This window comes from Oncorhynchus nerka, unplaced genomic scaffold, assembly GCF_034236695.1.
Source record: "Oncorhynchus nerka isolate Pitt River unplaced genomic scaffold, Oner_Uvic_2.0 unplaced_scaffold_1045, whole genome shotgun sequence".
Taxonomy (NCBI): domain Eukaryota; kingdom Metazoa; phylum Chordata; class Actinopteri; order Salmoniformes; family Salmonidae; genus Oncorhynchus; species Oncorhynchus nerka.
Window position 1 is genome coordinate 35,659 of NW_027040264.1, and position 22,663 is coordinate 58,321.

A 22,663-nucleotide genomic window follows, 5' to 3' on the forward strand; every position below is an offset into this window, starting at 1 on the left:
CTAGGAACAGCTGTTACATAGATAGTGTTGTTATGTAGCTATAGGAACAGCTGTTACATAGATAGTGTTGTTATGTAGCTAGCTAGGAACAGAACAGCTGTTACATAGATAGTGTTGTTATGTAGCTATAAGGAACAGCTGTTACATAGATAGTGTTGTTATGTAGCTATAAGGAACAGCTGTTACATAGATAGTGTTATGTAGCTATAAGGAACAGCTGTTACATAGATAGTGTTGTTATGTAGCTATAGGAACAGCTGTTACATAGTTATGTAGCTAGCTAGGAACAGCTGTTATAGATAGTGTTGTTATGTAGCTATAAGGAACAGCTGTTACATAGATAGTGTTGTTATGTAGCTATAAGGAACAGCTGTTACATAGATAGTGTTGTTATGTAGCTATAAGGAACAGCTGTTACATAGATAGTGTTGTTATGTAGCTAGCTAGGAACAGCTGTTACATAGATAGTGTTGTTATGTAGCTAGCTAGGAACAGCTGTTACATAGATAGTGTTGTTATGTAGCTAGCTAGCTGTTACATAGATGTGTTGTTATGTAGCTATAGGAACAGCTGTTACATAGATAGTGTTGTTATGTAGCTATAAGGAACAGCTGTTACATAGATAGTGTTGTTATGTAGCTAGCTAGTGTTGTTATGTAGCTATAAGGAACAGCTGTTACATAGATACTGTTGTTATGTAGCTAGCTAGGAACAGCTGTTACATAGATAGTGTTGTTATGTAGCTAGCTAGGAACAGCTGTTACATAGATAGTGTTGTTATGTAGCTAGCTAGGAACAGCTGTTACATAGATAGTGTTGTTATGTAGCTAGCTAGGAACAGCTGTTACATAGATAGTGTTGTTATGTAGCTAGCTAGGAACAGCTGTTACATAGATAGTGTTGTTATGTAGCTAGCTAGGAACAGCTGTTACATAGATAGTGTTGTTATGTAGCTATAAGGAACAGCTGTTACATAGATAGTGTTGTTATGTAGCTAGCTAGGAACAGCTGTTACATAGATAGTGTTGTTATGTAGCTAGCTAGGAACAGCAGATTCTGGGACAACAGGGAATGAGTATTAGTTCGTACTGTTACATAGATAGTGTTGTTATGTAGCTAGCTAGGAACAGCTGTTACATAGATAGTGTTGTTATGTAGCTAGCTAGGAACAGCTGTTACATAGATAGTGTTGTTATGTAGCTATAAGGAACAGCTGTTACATAGATAGTGTTGTTATGTAGCTAGCTAGTGTTGTTATGTAGCTATAAGGAACAGCTGTTACATAGATAGTGTTGTTATGTAGCTAGCTAGGAACAGCTGTTACATAGATAGTGTTTTTATGTAGCTAGCTAGGAACAGCTGTTACATAGTGTTGTTATGTAGCTAGCTAGGAACAGCTGTTACATAGATAGTGTTGTTATGTAGCTAGCTAGGAACAGCAGATTGTGGGACAACAGGGAATGAATATTAGTTCCTACTGTTACATAGATAGTGTTGTTATGTAGCTAGCTAGGAACAGCTGTTACATAGATAGTGTTGTTATGTAGCTAGCTAGGAACAGCTGTTACATAGATAGTGTTGTTATGTAGCTATAAGGAACAGCTGTTACATAGATAGTGTTGTTATGTAGCTAGCTAGTGTTGTTATGTAGCTATAAGGAACAGCTGTTACATAGATACTGTTGTTATGTAGCTAGCTAGGAACAGCTGTTACATAGATAGTTTTGTTATGTAGCTAGCTAGGAACAGCTGTTACATAGATAGTTTTGTTATGTAGCTAGCTAGGAACAGCTGTTACATAGATAGTTTTGTTATGTAGCTAGCTAGGAACAGCTGTTACATAGATAGTGTTGTTATGTAGCTAGCTAGGAACAGCTGTTACATAGATAGTGTTGTTATGTAGCTAGCTAGGAACAGCTGTTACATAGTGTTGTTATGTAGCTAGCTAGGAACAGCTGTTACATAGATAGTGTTGTTATGTAGCTATAAGGAACAGCTGTTACATAGATAGTGTTGTTATGTAGCTAGCTAGTGTTGTTATGTAGCTATAAGGAACAGCTGTTACATAGATAGTGTTGTTATGTAGCTATAAGGAACAGCTGTTACATAGATAGTGTTGTTATGTAGCTATAAGGAACAGCTGTTACATAGATAGTGTTGTTATGTAGCTATAAGGAACAGCTGTTACATAGATAGTGTTGTTATGTAGCTATAAGGAACAGCTGTTACATAGATAGTGTTGTTATGTAGCTAGCTAGGAACAGCTGTTACATAGATAGTGTTGTTATGTAGCTATAAGGAACAGCTGTTACATAGATAGTGTTGTTATATAGCTATAAGGAACAGCTGTTACATAGATAGTGTTGTTATGTAGCTATAAGGAACAGCTGTTACATAGATAGTGTTGTTATGTAGCTAGCTAGGAACAGCTGTTACATAGATAGTGTTGTTATGTAGCTAGCTAGGAACAGCTGTTACATAGATAGTATTGTTATGTAGCTAGCTAGGAACAGCTGTTACATAGATAGTATTGTTATGTAGCTATAAGGAACAGCTGTTACATAGATAGTGTTGTTATGTAGCTAGCTAGGAACAGCTGTTACATAGATAGTGTTGTTATGTAGCTAGCTAGGAACAGCTGTTACATAGATAGTGTTGTTATGTAGCTAGCTAGGAACAGCTGTTACATAGATAGTGTTGTTATGTAGCTATAAGGAACAGCTGTTACATAGATAGTGTTGTTATGTAGCTAGCTAGTGTTGTTATGTAGCTATAAGGAACAGCTGTTACATAGATACTGTTGTTATGTAGCTAGCTAGGAACAGCTGTTACATAGATAGTTTTGTTATGTAGCTAGCTAGGAACAGCTGTTACATAGAGTTTTGTTATGTAGCTAGCTAGGAACAGCTGTTACATAGATAGTGTTGTTATGTAGCTAGCTAGGAACAGCTGTTACATAGATAGTGTTGTTATGTAGCTATAAGAACAGCTGTTACATAGATAGTGTTGTTATGTAGCTAGCTAGTGTTGTTATGTAGCTATAAGGAACAGCTGTTACATAGATAGTGTTGTTATGTAGCTATAAGGAACAGCTGTTACATAGATATTGTTGTTATGTAGCTATAAGGAACAGCTGTTACATAGATAGTGTTGTTATGTAGCTATAAGGAACAGCTGTTACATAGATAGTGTTGTTATGTAGCTATAAGGAACAGCTGTTACATAGATAGTGTTGTTATGTAGCTATAAGGAACAGATGTTACATAGATAGTGTTGTTATGTAGCTATAAGGAACAGCTGTTACATAGATAGTGTTGTTATGTAGCTAGCTAGGAACAGCTGTTACATAGATAGTGTTATGTAGCTAGCTAGGAACAGTTGTTACATAGATAGTGTTGTTATGTAGCTAGCTAGGAACAGCTGTTACATAGATAGTATTGTTATGTAGCTAGCTAGGAACAGCTGTTACATAGATAGTGTTGTTATGTAGCTATAAGGAACAGCTGTTACATAGATAGTGTTGTTATGTAGCTAGCTAGGAACAGCTGTTACATAGATAGTGTTGTTATGTAGCTAGCTAGGAACAGCAGATTCTGGGACAACAGGGAATGAGTATTAGTTTGTACTGTTACATAGATAGTGTTGTTATGTAGCTAGCTAGGAACAGCTGTTACATAGATAGTGTTGTTGTGTAGCTAGCTAGGAACAGCTGTTACATAGATAGTGTTGTTATGTAGCTATAAGGAACAGCTGTTACATAGATAGTGTTGTTATGTAGCTAGCTAGTGTTGTTATGTAGCTATAAGGAACAGCTGTTACATAGATAGTGTTGTTATGTAGCTAGCTAGGAACAGCTGTTACATAGATAGTGTTTTTATGTAGCTAGCTAGGAACAGCTGTTACATAGTGTTGTTATGTAGCTAGCTAGGAACAGCTGTTACATAGATAGTGTTGTTATGTAGCTAGCTAGGAACAGCAGATTGTGGGACAACAGGGAATGAATATTAGTTCCTACTGTTACATAGATAGTGTTGTTATGTAGCTAGCTAGGAACAGCTGTTACATAGATAGTGTTGTTATGTAGCTAGCTAGGAACAGCTGTTACATAGATAGTGTTGTTATGTAGCTATAAGGAACAGCTGTTACATAGATAGTGTTGTTATGTAGCTAGCTAGTGTTGTTATGTAGCTATAAGGAACAGCTGTTACATAGATACTGTTGTTATGTAGCTAGCTAGGAACAGCTGTTACATAGATAGTTTTGTTATGTAGCTAGCTAGGAACAGCTGTTACATAGATAGTTTTGTTATGTAGCTAGCTAGGAACAGCTGTTACATAGATAGTTTTGTTATGTAGCTAGCTAGGAACAGCTGTTACATAGATAGTGTTGTTATGTAGCTAGCTAGGAACAGCTGTTACATAGATAGTGTTGTTATGTAGCTAGCTAGGAACAGCTGTTACATAGATAGTGTTGTTATGTAGCTAGCTAGGAACAGCTGTTACATAGATAGTGTTGTTATGAAGCTATAAGGAACAGCTGTTACATAGATAGTGTTGTTATGTAGCTAGCTAGTGTTGTTATGTAGCTATAAGGAACAGCTGTTACATAGATAGTGTTGTTATGTAGCTAGCTAGGAACAGCTGTTACATAGATAGTGTTGTTATGTAGCTATAAGGAACAGCTGTTACATAGATAGTGTTGTTATGTAGCTATAAGGAACAGCTGTTACATAGATAGTGTTGTTATGTAGCTATAAGGAACAGCTGTTACATAGATAGTGTTGTTATGTAGCTAGCTAGGAACAGCTGTTACATAGATAGTGTTGTTATGTAGCTATAAGGAACAGCTGTTACATAGATAGTGTTGTTATGTAGCTATAAGGAACAGCTGTTACATAGATAGTGTTGTTATGTAGCTATAAGGAACAGCTGTTACATAGATAGTGTTGTTATGTAGCTAGCTAGGAACAGCTGTTACATAGATAGTGTTGTTATGTAGCTAGCTAGGAACAGCTGTTACATAGATAGTATTGTTATGTAGCTAGCTAGGAACAGCTGTTACATAGATAGTATTGTTATGTAGCTATAAGGAACAGCTGTTACATAGATAGTGTTGTTATGTAGCTAGCTAGTGTTGTTATGTAGCTATAAGGAACAGCTGTTACATAGATAGTGTTGTTATGTAGCTATAAGGAACAGCTGTTACATAGATAGTGTTGTTATGTAGCTAGCTAGTGTTGTTATGTAGCTATAAGGAACAGCTGTTACATAGATACTGTTGTTATGTAGCTAGCTAGGAACAGCTGTTACATAGATACTGTTGTTATGTAGCTAGCTAGGAACAGCTGTTACATAGATAGTTTTGTTATGTAGCTAGCTAGGAACAGCTGTTACATAGATAGTTTTGTTATGTAGCTAGCTAGGAACAGCTGTTACATAGATAGTGTTGTTATGTAGCTAGCTAGGAACAGCTGTTACATAGATAGTATTGTTATGTAGCTAGCTAGGAACAGCTGTTACATAGATAGTGTTGTTATGTAGCTATAAGGAACAGCTGTTACATAGATAGTGTTGTTATGTAGCTAGCTAGGAACAGCTGTTACATAGATAGTGTTGTTATGTAGCTAGCTAGGAACAGCAGATTCTGGGACAACAGGGAATGAGTATTAGTTCACTGTTACATAGATAGTGTTGTTATGTAGCTAGCTAGGAACAGCTGTTACATAGATAGTGTTGTTATGTAGCTAGCTAGGAACAGCTGTTACATAGATAGTGTTGTTATGTAGCTATAAGGAACAGCTGTTACATAGATAGTGTTGTTATGTAGCTAGCTAGTGTTGTTATGTAGCTATAAGGAACAGCTGTTACATAGATAGTGTTGTTATGTAGCTAGCTAGGAACAGCTGTTACATAGATAGTGTTTTTATGTAGCTAGCTAGGAACAGCTGTTACATAGTGTTGTTATGTAGCTAGCTAGGAACAGCTGTTACATAGATAGTGTTGTTATGTAGCTAGCTAGGAACAGCAGATTGTGGGACAACAGGGAATGAATATTAGTTCCTACTGTTACATAGATAGTGTTGTTATGTAGCTAGCTAGGAACAGCTGTTACATAGATAGTGTTGTTATGTAGCTAGCTAGGAACAGCTGTTACATAGATAGTGTTGTTATGTAGCTATAAGGAACAGCTGTTACATAGATAGTGTTGTTATGTAGCTAGCTAGTGTTGTTATGTAGCTATAAGGAACAGCTGTTACATAGATACTGTTGTTATGTAGCTAGCTAGGAACAGCTGTTACATAGATAGTTTTGTTATGTAGCTAGCTAGGAACAGCTGTTACATAGATAGTTTTGTTATGTAGCTAGCTAGGAACAGCTGTTACATAGATAGTTTTGTTATGTAGCTAGCTAGGAACAGCTGTTACATAGATAGTGTTGTTATGTAGCTAGCTAGGAACAGCTGTTACATAGATAGTGTTGTTATGTAGCTAGCTAGGAACAGCTGTTACATAGTGTTGTTATGTAGCTAGCTAGGAACAGCTGTTACATAGATAGTGTTGTTATGTAGCTATAAGGAACAGCTGTTACATAGATAGTGTTGTTATGTAGCTAGCTAGTGTTGTTATGTAGCTATAAGGAACAGCTGTTACATAGATAGTGTTGTTATGTAGCTATAAGGAACAGCTGTTACATAGATAGTGTTGTTATGTAGCTATAAGGAACAGCTGTTACATAGATAGTGTTGTTATGTAGCTAGCTAGTGTTGTTATGTAGCTATAAGGAACAGCTGTTACATAGATAGTGTTGTTATGTAGCTATAAGGAACAGCTGTTACATAGATAGTGTTGTTATGTAGCTATAAGGAACAGCTGTTACATAGATAGTGTTGTTATGTAGCTATAAGGAACAGCTGTTACATAGATAGTGTTGTTATGTAGCTATAAGGAACAGCTGTTACATAGATAGTGTTGTTATGTAGCTAGCTAGGAACAGCTGTTACATAGATAGTGTTGTTATGTAGCTATAAGGAACAGCTGTTACATAGATAGTGTTGTTATATAGCTATAAGGAACAGCTGTTACATAGATAGTGTTGTTATGTAGCTATAAGGAACAGCTGTTACATAGATAGTGTTGTTATGTAGCTAGCTAGGAACAGCTGTTACATAGATAGTGTTGTTATGTAGCTAGCTAGGAACAGCTGTTACATAGATAGTATTGTTATGTAGCTAGCTAGGAACAGCTGTTACATAGATAGTATTGTTATGTAGCTATAAGGAACAGCTGTTACATAGATAGTGTTGTTATGTAGCTAGCTAGGAACAGCTGTTACATAGATAGTGTTGTTATGTAGCTAGCTAGGAACAGCTGTTACATAGATAGTGTTGTTATGTAGCTAGCTAGGAACAGCTGTTACATAGATAGTGTTGTTATGTAGCTATAAGGAACAGCTGTTACATAGATAGTGTTGTTATGTAGCTAGCTAGTGTTGTTATGTAGCTATAAGGAACAGCTGTTACATAGATACTGTTGTTATGTAGCTAGCTAGGAACAGCTGTTACATAGATAGTTTTGTTATGTAGCTAGCTAGGAACAGCTGTTACATAGAGTTTTTGTTATGTAGCTAGCTAGGAACAGCTGTTACATAGATAGTGTTGTTATGTAGCTAGCTAGGAACAGCTGTTACATAGATAGTGTTGTTATGTAGCTATAAGGAACAGCTGTTACATAGATAGTGTTGTTATGTAGCTAGCTAGTGTTGTTATGTAGCTATAAGGAACAGCTGTTACATAGATAGTGTTGTTATGTAGCTATAAGGAACAGCTGTTACATAGATATTGTTGTTATGTAGCTATAAGGAACAGCTGTTACATAGATAGTGTTGTTATGTAGCTATAAGGAACAGCTGTTACATAGATAGTGTTGTTATGTAGCTATAAGGAACAGCTGTTACATAGATAGTGTTGTTATGTAGCTATAAGGAACAGCTGTTACATAGATAGTGTTGTTATGTAGCTATAAGGAACAGCTGTTACATAGATAGTGTTGTTATGTAGCTAGCTAGGAACAGCTGTTACATAGATAGTGTTATGTAGCTAGCTAGGAACAGCTGTTACATAGATAGTGTTGTTATGTAGCTAGCTAGGAACAGCTGTTACATAGATAGTATTGTTATGTAGCTAGCTAGGAACAGCTGTTACATAGATAGTGTTGTTATGTAGCTATAAGGAACAGCTGTTACATAGATAGTGTTGTTATGTAGCTAGCTAGGAACAGCTGTTACATAGATAGTGTTGTTATGTAGCTAGCTAGGAACAGCAGATTCTGGGACAACAGGGAATGAGTATTAGTTTGTACTGTTACATAGATAGTGTTGTTATGTAGCTAGCTAGGAACAGCTGTTACATAGATAGTGTTGTTATGTAGCTAGCTAGGAACAGCTGTTACATAGATAGTGTTGTTATGTAGCTATAAGGAACAGCTGTTACATAGATAGTGTTGTTATGTAGCTAGCTAGTGTTGTTATGTAGCTATAAGGAACAGCTGTTACATAGATAGTGTTGTTATGTAGCTAGCTAGGAACAGCTGTTACATAGATAGTGTTTTTATGTAGCTAGCTAGGAACAGCTGTTACATAGTGTTGTTATGTAGCTAGCTAGGAACAGCTGTTACATAGATAGTGTTGTTATGTAGCTAGCTAGGAACAGCAGATTGTGGGACAACAGGGAATGAATATTAGTTCCTACTGTTACATAGATAGTGTTGTTATGTAGCTAGCTAGGAACAGCTGTTACATAGATAGTGTTGTTATGTAGCTAGCTAGGAACAGCTGTTACATAGATAGTGTTGTTATGTAGCTATAAGGAACAGCTGTTACATAGATAGTGTTGTTATGTAGCTAGCTAGTGTTGTTATGTAGCTATAAGGAACAGCTGTTACATAGATACTGTTGTTATGTAGCTAGCTAGGAACAGCTGTTACATAGATAGTTTTGTTATGTAGCTAGCTAGGAACAGCTGTTACATAGATAGTTTTGTTATGTAGCTAGCTAGGAACAGCTGTTACATAGATAGTTTTGTTATGTAGCTAGCTAGGAACAGCTGTTACATAGATAGTGTTGTTATGTAGCTAGCTAGGAACAGCTGTTACATAGATAGTGTTGTTATGTAGCTAGCTAGGAACAGCTGTTACATAGATAGTGTTGTTATGTAGCTAGCTAGGAACAGCTGTTACATAGATAGTGTTGTTATGAAGCTATAAGAACAGCTGTTACATAGATAGTGTTGTTATGTAGCTAGCTAGTGTTGTTATGTAGCTATAAGGAACAGCTGTTACATAGATAGTGTTGTTATGTAGCTATAAGGAACAGCTGTTACATAGATAGTGTTGTTATGTAGCTATAAGGAACAGCTGTTACATAGATAGTGTTGTTATGTAGCTATAAGGAACAGCTGTTACATAGATAGTGTTGTTATGTAGCTATAAGGAACAGCTGTTACATAGATAGTGTTGTTATGTAGCTATAAGGAACAGCTGTTACATAGATAGTGTTGTTATGTAGCTAGCTAGGAACAGCTGTTACATAGATAGTGTTGTTATGTAGCTATAAGGAACAGCTGTTACATAGATAGTGTTGTTATGTAGCTATAAGGAACAGCTGTTACATAGATAGTGTTGTTATGTAGCTATAAGGAACAGCTGTTACATAGATAGTGTTGTTATGTAGCTAGCTAGGAACAGCTGTTACATAGATAGTGTTGTTATGTAGCTAGCTAGGAACAGCTGTTACATAGATAGTATTGTTATGTAGCTAGCTAGGAACAGCTGTTACATAGATAGTATTGTTATGTAGCTATAAGGAACAGCTGTTACATAGATAGTGTTGTTATGTAGCTAGCTAGTGTTGTTATGTAGCTATAAGGAACAGCTGTTACATAGATAGTGTTGTTATGTAGCTATAAGGAACAGCTGTTACATAGATAGTGTTGTTATGTAGCTAGCTAGTGTTGTTATGTAGCTATAAGGAACAGCTGTTACATAGATACTGTTGTTATGTAGCTAGCTAGGAACAGCTGTTACATAGATACTGTTGTTATGTAGCTAGCTAGGAACAGCTGTTACATAGATAGTTTTGTTATGTAGCTAGCTAGGAACAGCTGTTACATAGATAGTTTTGTTATGTAGCTAGCTAGGAACAGCTGTTACATAGATAGTGTTGTTATGTAGCTAGCTAGGAACAGCTGTTACATAGATAGTATTGTTATGTAGCTAGCTAGGAACAGCTGTTACATAGATAGTGTTGTTATGTAGCTATAAGGAACAGCTGTTACATAGATAGTGTTGTTATGTAGCTAGCTAGGAACAGCTGTTACATAGATAGTGTTGTTATGTAGCTAGCTAGGAACAGCAGATTCTGGGACAACAGGGAATGAGTATTAGTTCGTACTGTTACATAGATAGTGTTGTTATGTAGCTAGCTAGGAACAGCTGTTACATAGATAGTGTTGTTATGTAGCTAGCTAGGAACAGCTGTTACATAGATAGTGTTGTTATGTAGCTATAAGGAACAGCTGTTACATAGATAGTGTTGTTATGTAGCTAGCTAGTGTTGTTATGTAGCTACAAGGAACAGCTGTTACATAGATAGTGTTGTTATGTAGCTAGCTAGGAACAGCTGTTACATAGATAGTGTTTTTATGTAGCTAGCTAGGAACAGCTGTTACATAGTGTTGTTATGTAGCTAGCTAGGAACAGCTGTTACATAGATAGTGTTGTTATGTAGCTAGCTAGGAACAGCAGATTGTGGGACAACAGGGAATGAATATTAGTTCCTACTGTTACATAGATAGTGTTGTTATGTAGCTAGCTAGGAACAGCTGTTACATAGATAGTGTTGTTATGTAGCTAGCTAGGAACAGCTGTTACATAGATAGTGTTGTTATGTAGCTATAAGGAACAGCTGTTACATAGATAGTGTTGTTATGTAGCTAGCTAGTGTTGTTATGTAGCTATAAGGAACAGCTGTTACATAGATACTGTTGTTATGTAGCTAGCTAGGAACAGCTGTTACATAGATAGTTTTGTTATGTAGCTAGCTAGGAACAGCTGTTACATAGATAGTTTTGTTATGTAGCTAGCTAGGAACAGCTGTTACATAGATAGTTTTGTTATGTAGCTAGCTAGGAACAGCTGTTACATAGATAGTGTTGTTATGTAGCTAGCTAGGAACAGCTGTTACATAGATAGTGTTGTTATGTAGCTAGCTAGGAACAGCTGTTACATAGTGTTGTTATGTAGCTAGCTAGGAACAGCTGTTACATAGATAGTGTTGTTATGTAGCTATAAGGAACAGCTGTTACATAGATAGTGTTGTTATGTAGCTATAAGGAACAGCTGTTACATAGATAGTGTTGTTATGTAGCTATAAGGAACAGCTGTTACATAGATAGTGTTGTTATGTAGCTATAAGGAACAGCTGTTACATAGATAGTGTTGTTATGTAGCTAGCTAGGAACAGCTGTTACATAGATAGTGTTGTTATGTAGCTATAAGGAACAGCTGTTACATAGATAGTGTTGTTATGTAGCTATAAGGAACAGCTGTTACATAGATAGTGTTGTTATGTAGCTATAAGGAACAGCTGTTACATAGATAGTGTTGTTATGTAGCTAGCTAGGAACAGCTGTTACATAGATAGTGTTGTTATGTAGCTAGCTAGGAACAGCTGTTACATAGATAGTATTGTTATGTAGCTAGCTAGGAACAGCTGTTACATAGATAGTATTGTTATGTAGCTATAAGGAACAGCTGTTACATAGATAGTGTTGTTATGTAGCTAGCTAGGAACAGCTGTTACATAGATAGTGTTGTTATGTAGCTAGCTAGGAAGTCACTTCATGTTGAACTCAAAACTCTCACCGAGTTTGTCACCGTCATATATCCTGGTGAGGAACTGTATTGCTCGAATCTTCTTGGGTGTGGCGTCGTAGGCTTCCAACGGCCGAACCAGATGACCTGAAAGAGGACGTTGTTGGATAATGTGTTAGCTAGCGTCTATTAAATGGGGCTAACTGCTTATTAAGCGCCTGTTGACGATAGGCTCCTCTGACCGGGGACGTTTTGTTAAGAGACCGAGCCCCCTGACTAAGAGACCGAGCCCCCTGACTAAGAGACCGAGCCCCCTGACTAAGAGACCGAGCCCCCTGACTAAGAGACAGAGCCCCCTGACTAAGAGACCGAGCCCCCTGACTAAGAGACCGAGCCCCCTGACTAAGAGACCGAGCCCCCTGACTAAGAGACCGAGCCCCCTGACTAAGAGACAGAGCCCCCTGACTAAGAGACCGAGCCCCCTGACTAAGGGCCGAGCCCCCTGACTAAGAGCCGAGCCCCCTGACTAAGGGCCGAGCCCCTGACTAAGGGCCGAGGCCCCTGACTAAGAGACCGAGGCCCCCTTGCTCTGAACAGTAACATCATTGCTCACCGTGCAGTTCTGGAAACATCTACGGAACGGTACTTTCAGATCAGCGAGAAATAATTTTCAAAAAACAAAAGGTTCAATTGCTACACACATTTATAGGGTTAGTGTTCCCACACGGTCATACCTCCATGTTCCAGCTTCTACCCCCAAGCCATCACACTGCTGAACAGCTTCTACCCCCAAGCCATCAGACTGCTGAACAGCTTCTCCCCCCCACACACACACAGTTAATTATCTATCCTGATTGCCTGGTCACTTTTATCCCTCCCTGCCTCCCTACACATTGTTTTATTGTGTTACTATTTCCTTGTTTTTTTCTCAACATATTTTTCTTACTTTTTTACTTCTGCATTGGTCTCCTAAGTAAAAATGTCACATTAAAGTCTACACCAGTTGTATTCTGTATGTTTATTTAACTGGGCAAGTCAGTTAAGAACAAATTCTTATTTACAATGACGGCCTACCCCGGCCAAACCCAGACGACGCTGGGCCCAATCGTTCGCCACCCTATGGCACTCCCAATCACAGCCAGTTGTCATACAGGTTGTGACCAATACAATTGGATTTAGACTTGACGAGCCATCTACCTTCCTTCCCTCCCCCCTTCCTTCCCCTACACCCTTCCTTCCCTCCCTTCTTCCTTCCCCTACACCCTTCCTTCCCTCCCCTCTTCATTCCCCTCCCTCCTCCTTCCCTGTCCTCCCCCTTACTTCCCCTACACCTTACTTCCTCCCTTCCCCTCCCCTTACCTCCCTCCCTTCCCCTACACCCTTCCTTCCTCCGATCTTCCCCAACACCTGTGGTTGTGACCAATACAATTGCGTAAAAGCCCATTTAAACGTGGTCGGACCTTCGTATGGAGGGTGTGACGCAACAGCGGTACCTCTGGGGCACGCAGAGGCCAAATCAAGCCCCGTACCGCGCCGCCGCGAACCTCTCAAATGTTGTAACAACGCAGAGGGCTCTGTATAGTTCTGCATGTTCGGAAACACGCTAGATGGCTCATCAAATCTAAATCCAATTGTATTGGTCACAGCCTGTATGACGGTAGGTGGGGGGTGGTACAGTCCTGTGTAAACACAAAACTCACTTCCTTCACAATATCTCTGCACCGCTAAGTGCTAGAAGTATGAAAGCCCTGACTGAGCGGCAGCGCAGCCTAGTGGTTAGAGCGTTGAACTTGTAACCAAAAGGTTGTAAGTTCGAATCCCCGAGCTGACAAGGTAAAAATCTGTCCTTCTGCCCCTGAACAAGGCAGTTAACCCACCGTTCCCCGGTAGGCAGTAATTGTAAATAAGAATTTGTTCTTAACTGACTTGCTTAGTTAAATAAATATCAAATAAATGAGTGTAGTTAACTCAGCATTTCCCAAACTCGGTCCTGGAAGTCCTTTAGTACATAAAAACGCAACAGAACGTTAAATTAACTAAAACTGTGCTGTACTGAACGACCAATTGAAAAACGGTGAGGGGTTGTATAGCTTCAAAAAGCACCGCTTGTCTTTAACAACGAGTCACTGCTTCACACCGAACGGACCAAACTAGTCTGTTCACGACACGTTTTGGGGAAAAACCGCTCAGCACCGTAGCAAACGTTGAAACGAAATGAACGCACCCCCGCAGGTTTAGTTTATGTCCTTGCGCTACACAGCTGATTCAGAGAATACATAATGAGTTGATTTAAGGTTATTTAAATCAGCTGTGTGGTGCTAAAGTAAGGACCAAAAACGAACCTGTTCACCGGGGGATCTAGTCCAACCAACTGGTCCAGCTCACAGTCAACGTTACCACACAGTTAGCTAACATATCTAACTAGCTGGGTATCACGTGGTCTAAAACTAAAAGTTTATAAACATAGCTAGCTAAACAAACTGTTAACACGGGAGTTAATTATTAACTATTTTAGGCAGAGACGTTATTAGAAACCTGTATTGGGTTCGCGTAGATGCTAACGTTAGTTAGCTAGTTAGCTAACTGCATCTGTGAGAAAACGTTACTAACATTGAAGGATGTCTCTGATCTCACAGAAATCACTGTCCTGTTCATTCCTGAACGCCTCAAACGCCACAGATATATAATAATCCACTATCCACCGATTAACAACACATTCCACATCTAGTCCGCGGTCCGCACTCGACTCCATGTTGTCGTGTTGCCGCCACATCTACGATGTAAATAAACTGATGTGTATTTCATCTGCCGCGCTGGTTTAGTGTTCAGTCAAACTTCCGTCTGGCCGCATTTCGCTCACCTTACGCCCACCTACGCTCACATTACGCACCACGTCAAAGACGTCATCGCGGCAAACCGATTACCATTAATTGTGTTTTTTTATATATATATATATATATATAATATTGGATTTTAATTTTAAAAATGTTGCATTTGGGGACAGATTTTTTTTTTTAAGTGTTTGTGTATATAACATTTACCAGACAGAATGAAGAAATGGAAGGACTTAATTCAATGGTTTTGTTTTCCTTTTAGTAACATCTTTCATTGTAAATACATGGGTCTTATTAATGAAATAAAACATTTAAATACTTAACTCGCTCCAAAATAACTTCACAGAGTCACACTCGTAAAAAAAAAAAATGTGTATAATAGTTTACCCTTCATTATCACAGAAAAGGCATAATTATGTCCTCGAAGTCCATGAATTTAGACAAGTTATAGCAAAGGTATATTTTGTGCTTGATTTAAAAGGGAGCAAACAAGCGTTCTTCCATTTAATTTCAGTAATATAGGAATTCCAGAAGAATTTCCCTCTGGGAGGGATCTTGTTCGAGTTAGTGATCTTAAGAATGTATTACATTTCTTATCCAGCAGGGGGCAACCTCTTAACATACACTGTGCATCTATCCTGACATGTTCTCCAAAGCAAAAATGCGATTTAATTAAGTCCTGAAGGTATTGGTTTGAATACAGAATTACATTCTTACTGTATTCTTACAACTATTGTAGGTTTATACAATTGTAACCCCTGACCTTAGTTTAGGTACTTACATTTTTGAAACTCAATTAATATGTTTCTTCAGATAAAATATACGTGTAGTGATGTCCTATGTATTTTTGTTGTTGTATTATAATAGAGTATATACAAATATATACCATTGATTTAGTGTAGGCGGAAGCAGTTGGTCACGGCTAGAAGGGATCCAGCATCTGTCAAATTAACGTCAGATTTGATTTATTTTAGGAGGTTAGGAAGACGCTGCTGGTTGCCGCGTTTGTTTGCCGCGCTCGATTTAAAGGCACAATCTGTAGATTTCTTGGTGTCCGTCATTGATTCTTGAATAATCTGATTTATATGAATCTAATATTATCTTATCAGATTCAAATTCAGTGCATATTGGTTCACATCCACACGGCAATAAATGGAACAGCCAAATAGCCATCATTATTTTAGTCGAATCAGGTTTATCATGCAAAACAACACATTATAAAGACAATTTAAGACACATTTAAAAACATCTTTCAATAATTGGTAGTAGATACCAGGCACACCGGTTTGAGTGTCACGAACTGCAACTCTGTTAAGTTTGTCAACAGTTTCCTGTTTATCAAAGAAAGGTCTTGATAAAGAAAGGAGAAAGGAGCTCCGATGCAAAAATGTAATATCCAAAGTTTGGACAGACAAGCTGTCTTCATCAGGGTATAATCACAAACACTGCGGGATGACTAGTTTATGTAGTGTCAAATGACACAGGTGTATGTAATCATGGCCAAGAGTGGCCTAATATCATTGGTTCGTTCTCAAATATTAAAATGTCATACAAAGAACAGCATACAAACAACAAATGGATAGCATACATTATAGATTAATTTTAGACCGCACGAGCTTACAAACAATGACAATGGCAAAAGTCACAATAATCACAAGATTATGATCATTATTATGCCCTATGGCACCCTATTCCCTATATAGTGCACTACTTTGGACCAGAGCCCTCAGCGTCATGTTCTAAAGCAGTGGACACTATCTTTCAGGTTTCCTCCGTCCCAATAAGTGTTCCATCTTTCAGTGTTCCCTCCGACCCTCCGTCTTTCAGATCCGTTGTCTTTCAGTGTTTCCTCCGTCCCAACTTCCCTCCGTCTTTCAGTGTTCCCTCCGTCTTTCAGTGTTCCCTCCGTCTTTCAGTGTTCCCTCCGTCTATCAGTGTTCCCTCCGTCCCAACTTCCCTCCGTCTATCAGTGTTCCCTCCGTCCCAACTTCCCTCCGTCTTTCAGTGTTCCCTCCGTCCCAACTTCCCTCCGTCTATCAGTGTGCCCTCCGTCTTTCAGTGTTCCCTCCGTCCCAACTTCCCGCCGTCTTTTAGTGTTCCCTCCGTCCCAACTTCCCTCCGTCTTTTAGTGTTCCCTCCGTCTTTCAGTGTTCCCTCCGTCCCAACTTCCCTCCGTCTTTCAGTGTGCCCTCCGTCTTTCAGTGTTCCCTCCGTCTTTCAGTGTTCCCTCCGTCCCAACTTCCCTCCGTCTTTCAGTGTTCCCTCCGTCCCAACTTCCCTCCGTCTTTTAGTGTTCCCTCCGACCCAACTTCCCTCCGTCTTTCAGTGTTCCCTCCATCTTTCAGTGTTCCCTCCGTCCCAACTTCCCTCCGTCCCAACTTCCCTCCGTCTTTCAGTGTTCCCTCCGTCTTTCAGTGTTCCCTCTCCGTCTTTCAGTGTTCCCTCCGTCTTTCACTCATCTCTGCTCTCCTGCACCTGATTCCGTGCACCAGTTACCCACAGCCTGACAGAAACACGCACCACAAATGGAGTCAGCAGGAGCAGTTAACCCGGTACTAGGGGTTGAGGAGCGCGTTCAGCAGCAATACGTCCTCGATCCATGGTGATCACTACCGTTGTAGTTTGCAAGAGGACGTCCGTCGGGAGTTGGCCTGTAGGGACACAACTCTGACCTTCGACCAGCTGGTGGACATGTCCATAAGGTTGGATAACCTGCTGGCTACCCGCAGGCGTCCAGATCGGGGTCTGTCGATCCATCCCCCAGCACCACCGCTCCGACGCCCATGGAGCTGGGAGGTGCTGCACTTAGGGAGACCGGAGGAGGGTCGATTCCATCCCTCAGCACCACCGCTCCGACGCCCATGGAGCTGGGAGGTGCTGCACTTAGGGAGACCGGAGGAGGGTCGATTCCATCCCCCAGCACCACCGCTCCGACGCCCATGGAGCTGGGAGGTGCTGCACTTAGGGAGACCGGAGGAGGGTCGAATTCCATCCCCAGCACCACCGCTCCGTGCGCCCATGGAGCTGGGAGGGCTGCTGCACCGCTTAGGGAGACCGGAGGAGGGTCTTCCTTCATTGATTCTCCTGCACCATCTGTGGCTGCAGAGGGCACACTGCCGGTCGGTGCTGGAGAGGTTCCTCTAGGGGAGTCGCATTGGCTGTGTCACCCCAGGTGAGTCGGTGCAAGGCTCACCCAGAGCCCCCTGTTGCTCACAGGTTTTTGTTTAATAATTTTCCTGAGATTTACCCGCATAAGGCGCTCGTAGATTCAGGCACAGCTAGGAATTTTATTGACAGATCATTTACCCATAGTTTAGGGATCCCCATTGTTCCTGTGGATATGCCTTTCCCTGTTACCCGCCCCTGAGATAGTCGACCATTAGGGTCAGGGCTGATTAGGGAGGCCACCCCACAGCTCCACTGGGCATGGTTACCCCCAGGATGGTCACAAGGAGAGAATTAGTATCTTCCTTATTGATTCTCCTGCGTTTCCCGTGGAGCTGGGCCTACCCTGGTTGGCCTGTCATGACAGAAACACACACTGGAGTTTCGTGGCAACAGAGGCTCTCCCAGGGTGGTCAAGAAAGTGCTTGGAGAGGTGTGTAGGGGTTTCCGTCGGTGCTACTACAGTGGGAAGTCCACACTTGCATTGCTTGCTGTTTGGGGTTTTAGGCTGGGTTTCTGTACAGCACTTTGAGATATCAGCTGATGGAGTACAGGAAGGGCTATATAAATAAATTTTGATTTGATCTCACACCACAAATGGAGTCGCATCCCCTTGAATATGCTGATTTGTCACTCTCCTTCTGTAAAAAGAAACAAACTCAAATGGACTACCACCCCATCAGAGGGGGACTGTGACAGATAAATCTGGAGTCTGTTAGATGACAGCACCAGTGACCCCCCACAGCCTGACAGAAACACACACCACAAATGGAGTCAGCAGGACCAGTTACCCCCACAGCCTGACAGAAACACACACCACAAATGGAGTCAGCAGGACCAGTTACCCCCACAGCCTGACAGAAACACACACCACAAATGGAGTCAGCAGGACCAGTTACCCCCACAGCCTGACAGAAACACACAAACAAATGGAGTCAGCAGGACCAGTTAACAGCCTGACAGAAACACACACCACAAATGGAGTCAGCAGGACCAGTTACCCCCACAGCCTGACAGAAACACACACCACAAATGGAGTCAGCAGGACCAGTTACCCCCACAGCCTGACAGAAACACACACCACAAATGGAGTCAGCAGGACTGAACCCCCACAGCCTGACAGAAACACACACCACAAATGGAGTCAGCAGGACCAGTTACCCCCACAGCCTGACAGAAACACACCACAAATGGAGTCAGGACCAGTTACCCCCACAGCCTGACACAGTGACCCCCATAGCCTGACAGAAACACACACCACAAATGGAGTCAGGGACAGTTACCCCCAGCCTGACAGAAACTCTGGACAGCAGGACAAACCCCCACATCTGACAACAGGAGGTCAGGAGACACAGAGAGTAAAATAAATGACATCCTTTTCACATCAGGTTTTTACATATTGGACATGTTGTTCACAGACTAAAATCTCTTTATTTTAAAACAAATTATATCTACAATCATAAATCAAAATGGATACAGTTTAAAGATACAGCATTAATCAATGGCGGATATTTGCAAAATTGATTAATTGTATTGATTAGGGTAACGCATATCTCATAAAACAAACAGGGTGAGTTGACGATCATCATGATACCCTGTGTCAAATGGCTCTGTTGTTAGACAACTAAATCAGCAGAGAGATGAGGTCAGGAGGGCTGAGGGGAAACAAAATGGTGGACTGAATTAGCCTTCATCATGAGGGAGGTCAGGAGGGCTGAGGGGAAACAAAATGGTGGACTGAATTAGCCTTCATCATGAGGGAGGTCAGGAGGGCTGAGGGGAAACAAAATGGTGGACTGAATTAGCCTTCATCATGAGGGAGGTCAGGAGGGCTGAGGGGGAAACAAAATGGTGGACTGAATTAGCCTTCATCATGAGGGAGGTCAGGAGGGCTGAGGGGGAAACAAAATGGTGGACTGAATTGGACTGCCTTCATCATGAGGGAGGTCAGGAGGGCTGAGGGGGAAACAAAATGGTGGACTGAATTAGCCTTCATCATGAGGGAGGTCAGGAGGGCTGAGGGGGAAACAAAATGGTGGACTGAATTAGCCTTCATCATGAGGGAGGTCAGGAGGGCTGAGGGGGAAACAAAATGGTGGACTGAATTAGCCTTCATCATGAGGGAGGTCAGGAGGGCTGAGGGGGAAACAAAATGGTGGACTGAATTAGCCTTCATCATGAGGGGGGAGGTCAGGAGGGCTGAGGGGGAAACAAAATGGTGGACTGAATTAGCCTTCATCATGAGGGAGGTCAGGAGGGCTGAGGGGGAAACAAAATGGTGGACTGAATTAGCCTTCATCATGAGGGAGGTCAGGAGGGCTGAGGGGAAACAAAATGGTGGACTGAATTAGCCTTCATCATGAGGGAGGTCAGGAGGGCTGAGGGGGAAACAAAATGGTGGACTGAATTAGCCTTCATCATGAGGGAGGTCAGGAGGGCTGAGGGAGGAAACAAAATGGTGGACTGAATTAGCCTTCATCATGAGGGAGGTCAGGAGGGCTGAGGGGGAAACAAAATGGTGGACTGAATTAGCCTTCATCATGAGGGAGGTCAGGAGGGCTGAGGGGGAAACAAAATGGTGGACTGAATTAGCCTTCATCATGAGGGAGGAGGTCAGGAGGGCTGAGGGAGGTCAAACAAAATGGTGGACTGAATTAGCCTTCATCATGAGGGAGGTCAGGAGGGCTGAGGGGAAACAAAATGGTGGACTGAATTAGCCTTCATCATGAGGGAGGTCAGGAGGGCTGAGGGGGAAACAAAATGGTGGACTGAATTAGCCTTCATCATGAGGGAGGTCAGGAGGGCTGAGGGGGAAACAAAATGGTGGACTGAATTAGCCTTCATCATGAGGGGGGTCAGGAGGGCTGAGGGGGAAACAAAATGGTGGACTGAATTAGCCTTCATCATGAGGGAGGTCAGGAGGGCTGAGGGGGAAACAAAATGGTGGACTGAATTAGCCTTCATCATGAGGGAGGTCAGGAGGGCTGAGGGGAAACAAAATGGTGGACTGAATTAGCCTTCATCATGAGGCCTTCATCATGAGGTCAGGAGGGCTGAGGGGGAAACAAAATGGTGGACTGAATTAGCCTTCATCATGAGGGAGGTCAGGAGGGCTGAGGGGGAAACAAAATGGTGGACTGAATTAGCCTTCATCATGAGGGAGGTCAGGAGGGCTGAGGGGAAACAAAATGGTGGACTGAATTAGCCTTCATCATGAGGGAGGTCAGGAGGGCTGAGGGGGTGGACTGAACAAAATGGTGGACTGAATTAGCCTTCATCATGAGGGAGGTCAGGAGGGCTGAGGGGGAAACAAAATGGTGGACTGAATTAGCCTTCATCATGAGGGAGGTCAGGAGGGCTGAGGGGGAAACAAAATGGTGGACTGAATTAGCCTTCATCATGAGGGAGGTCAGGAGGGCTGAGGGGAAACAAAATGGTGGACTGAATTAGCCTTCATCATGAGGGGAGGTCAGGAGGGCTGAGGGGGAAACAAAATGGTGGACTGAATTAGCCTTCATCATGAGGGAGGTGGACAGGAGGTCAGGAGGAGGGGAAACAAAATGGTGGACTGAATTAGCCTTCATCATGAGGGAGGTCAGGAGGGCTGAGGGGAAACAAAATGGTGGACTGAATTAGCCTTCATCATGAGGGAGGTCAGGAGGGCTGAGGGGGAAACAAAATGGTGGACTGAATTAGCCTTCATCATGAGGGAGGTCAGGAGGGGACTGAGGGGGAAACAAAATGGTGGACTGAATTAGCCTTCATCATGAGGGGAGGTCAGGAGGGCTGAGGGGAAACAAAATGGTGGACTGAATTAGCCTTCATCATGAGGGAGGTCAGGAGGGCTGAGGGGGAAACAAAATGGTGGACTGAATTAGCCTTCATCATGAGGGAGGTCAGGAGGGCTGAGGGGGAAACAAAATGGTGGACTGAATTAGCCTTCATCATGAGGGAGGTCAGGAGGGCTGAGGGGGAAACAAAATGGTGGACTGAATTAGCCTTCATCATGAGGGAGGTCAGGAGGGCTGAGGGGAAACAAAATGGTGGACTGAATTAGCCTTCATCATGAGGGAGGTCAGGAGGGCTGAGGGGGAAACAAAATGGTGGACTGAATTAGCCTTCATCATGAGGGAGGTCAGGAGGGCTGAGGGGGAAACAAAATGGTGGACTGAATTAGCCTTCATCATGAGGGAGGTCAGGAGGGCTGAGGGGAAACAAAATGGTGGACTGAATTAGCCTTCATCATGAGGGAGGTCAGGAGGGGGAAACAAAATGGTGGACTGAATTAGCCTTCATCATGAGGGAGGTCAGGAGGGCTGAGGGGGAAACAAAATGGTGGACTGAATTAGCCTTCATCATGAGGGAGGTCAGGAGGGCTGAGGGGGAAACAAAATGGTGGACTGAATTAGCCTTCATCATGAGGGAGGTCAGGAGGGCTGAGGGGGAAACAAAATGGTGGACTGAATTAGCCTTCATCATGAGGGAGGTCAGAGGGCTGTTGGGAAACAAAATGGTGGACTGAATTAGCCTTCATCAGGGAGGGAGGTCAGGAGGGTTGGTTGAGGGGGAAAAACAAAATGGTGGACTGAATTAGCCTTCATCATGAGGGAGGTCAGGAGGGCTGAGGGGGAAACAAAATGGTGGACTGAATTAGCCTTCATCATGAGGGAGGTCAGGAGGGCTGAGGGGGAAACAAAATGGTGGACTGAATTAGCTTCATCTGAGGAGGTCAGGAGGGCTGAGGGGAAACAAAATGGTGGACTGAATTAGCCTTCATCATGAGGTTGAGGTCAGCTTCC

General features: G+C 41.9%; 1 protein-coding gene across 1 annotated transcript in view; it reads right to left on the minus strand.

Annotated features, from left to right (window-relative positions):
* Window positions 1-14,726, minus strand: part of LOC135570194 (telomeric repeat-binding factor 2-like) — a gene marked incomplete at its 3' end in the record, with an annotated part of 49,206 nt that extends 34,480 nt beyond the window's left edge. Inside the window, exons 1-2 of the mRNA XM_065016300.1 lie at window positions 14,476-14,726; window positions 11,917-12,012 (exon numbers count right to left, since the gene is read on the minus strand). Of these exons, the coding sequence (XP_064872372.1) occupies window positions 11,917-12,012; window positions 14,476-14,638 (259 nt within the window). The remainder of the gene's footprint in view (window positions 1-11,916; window positions 12,013-14,475) is intronic.
* Window positions 14,727-22,663: the final 7,937 nt, after the last annotated feature.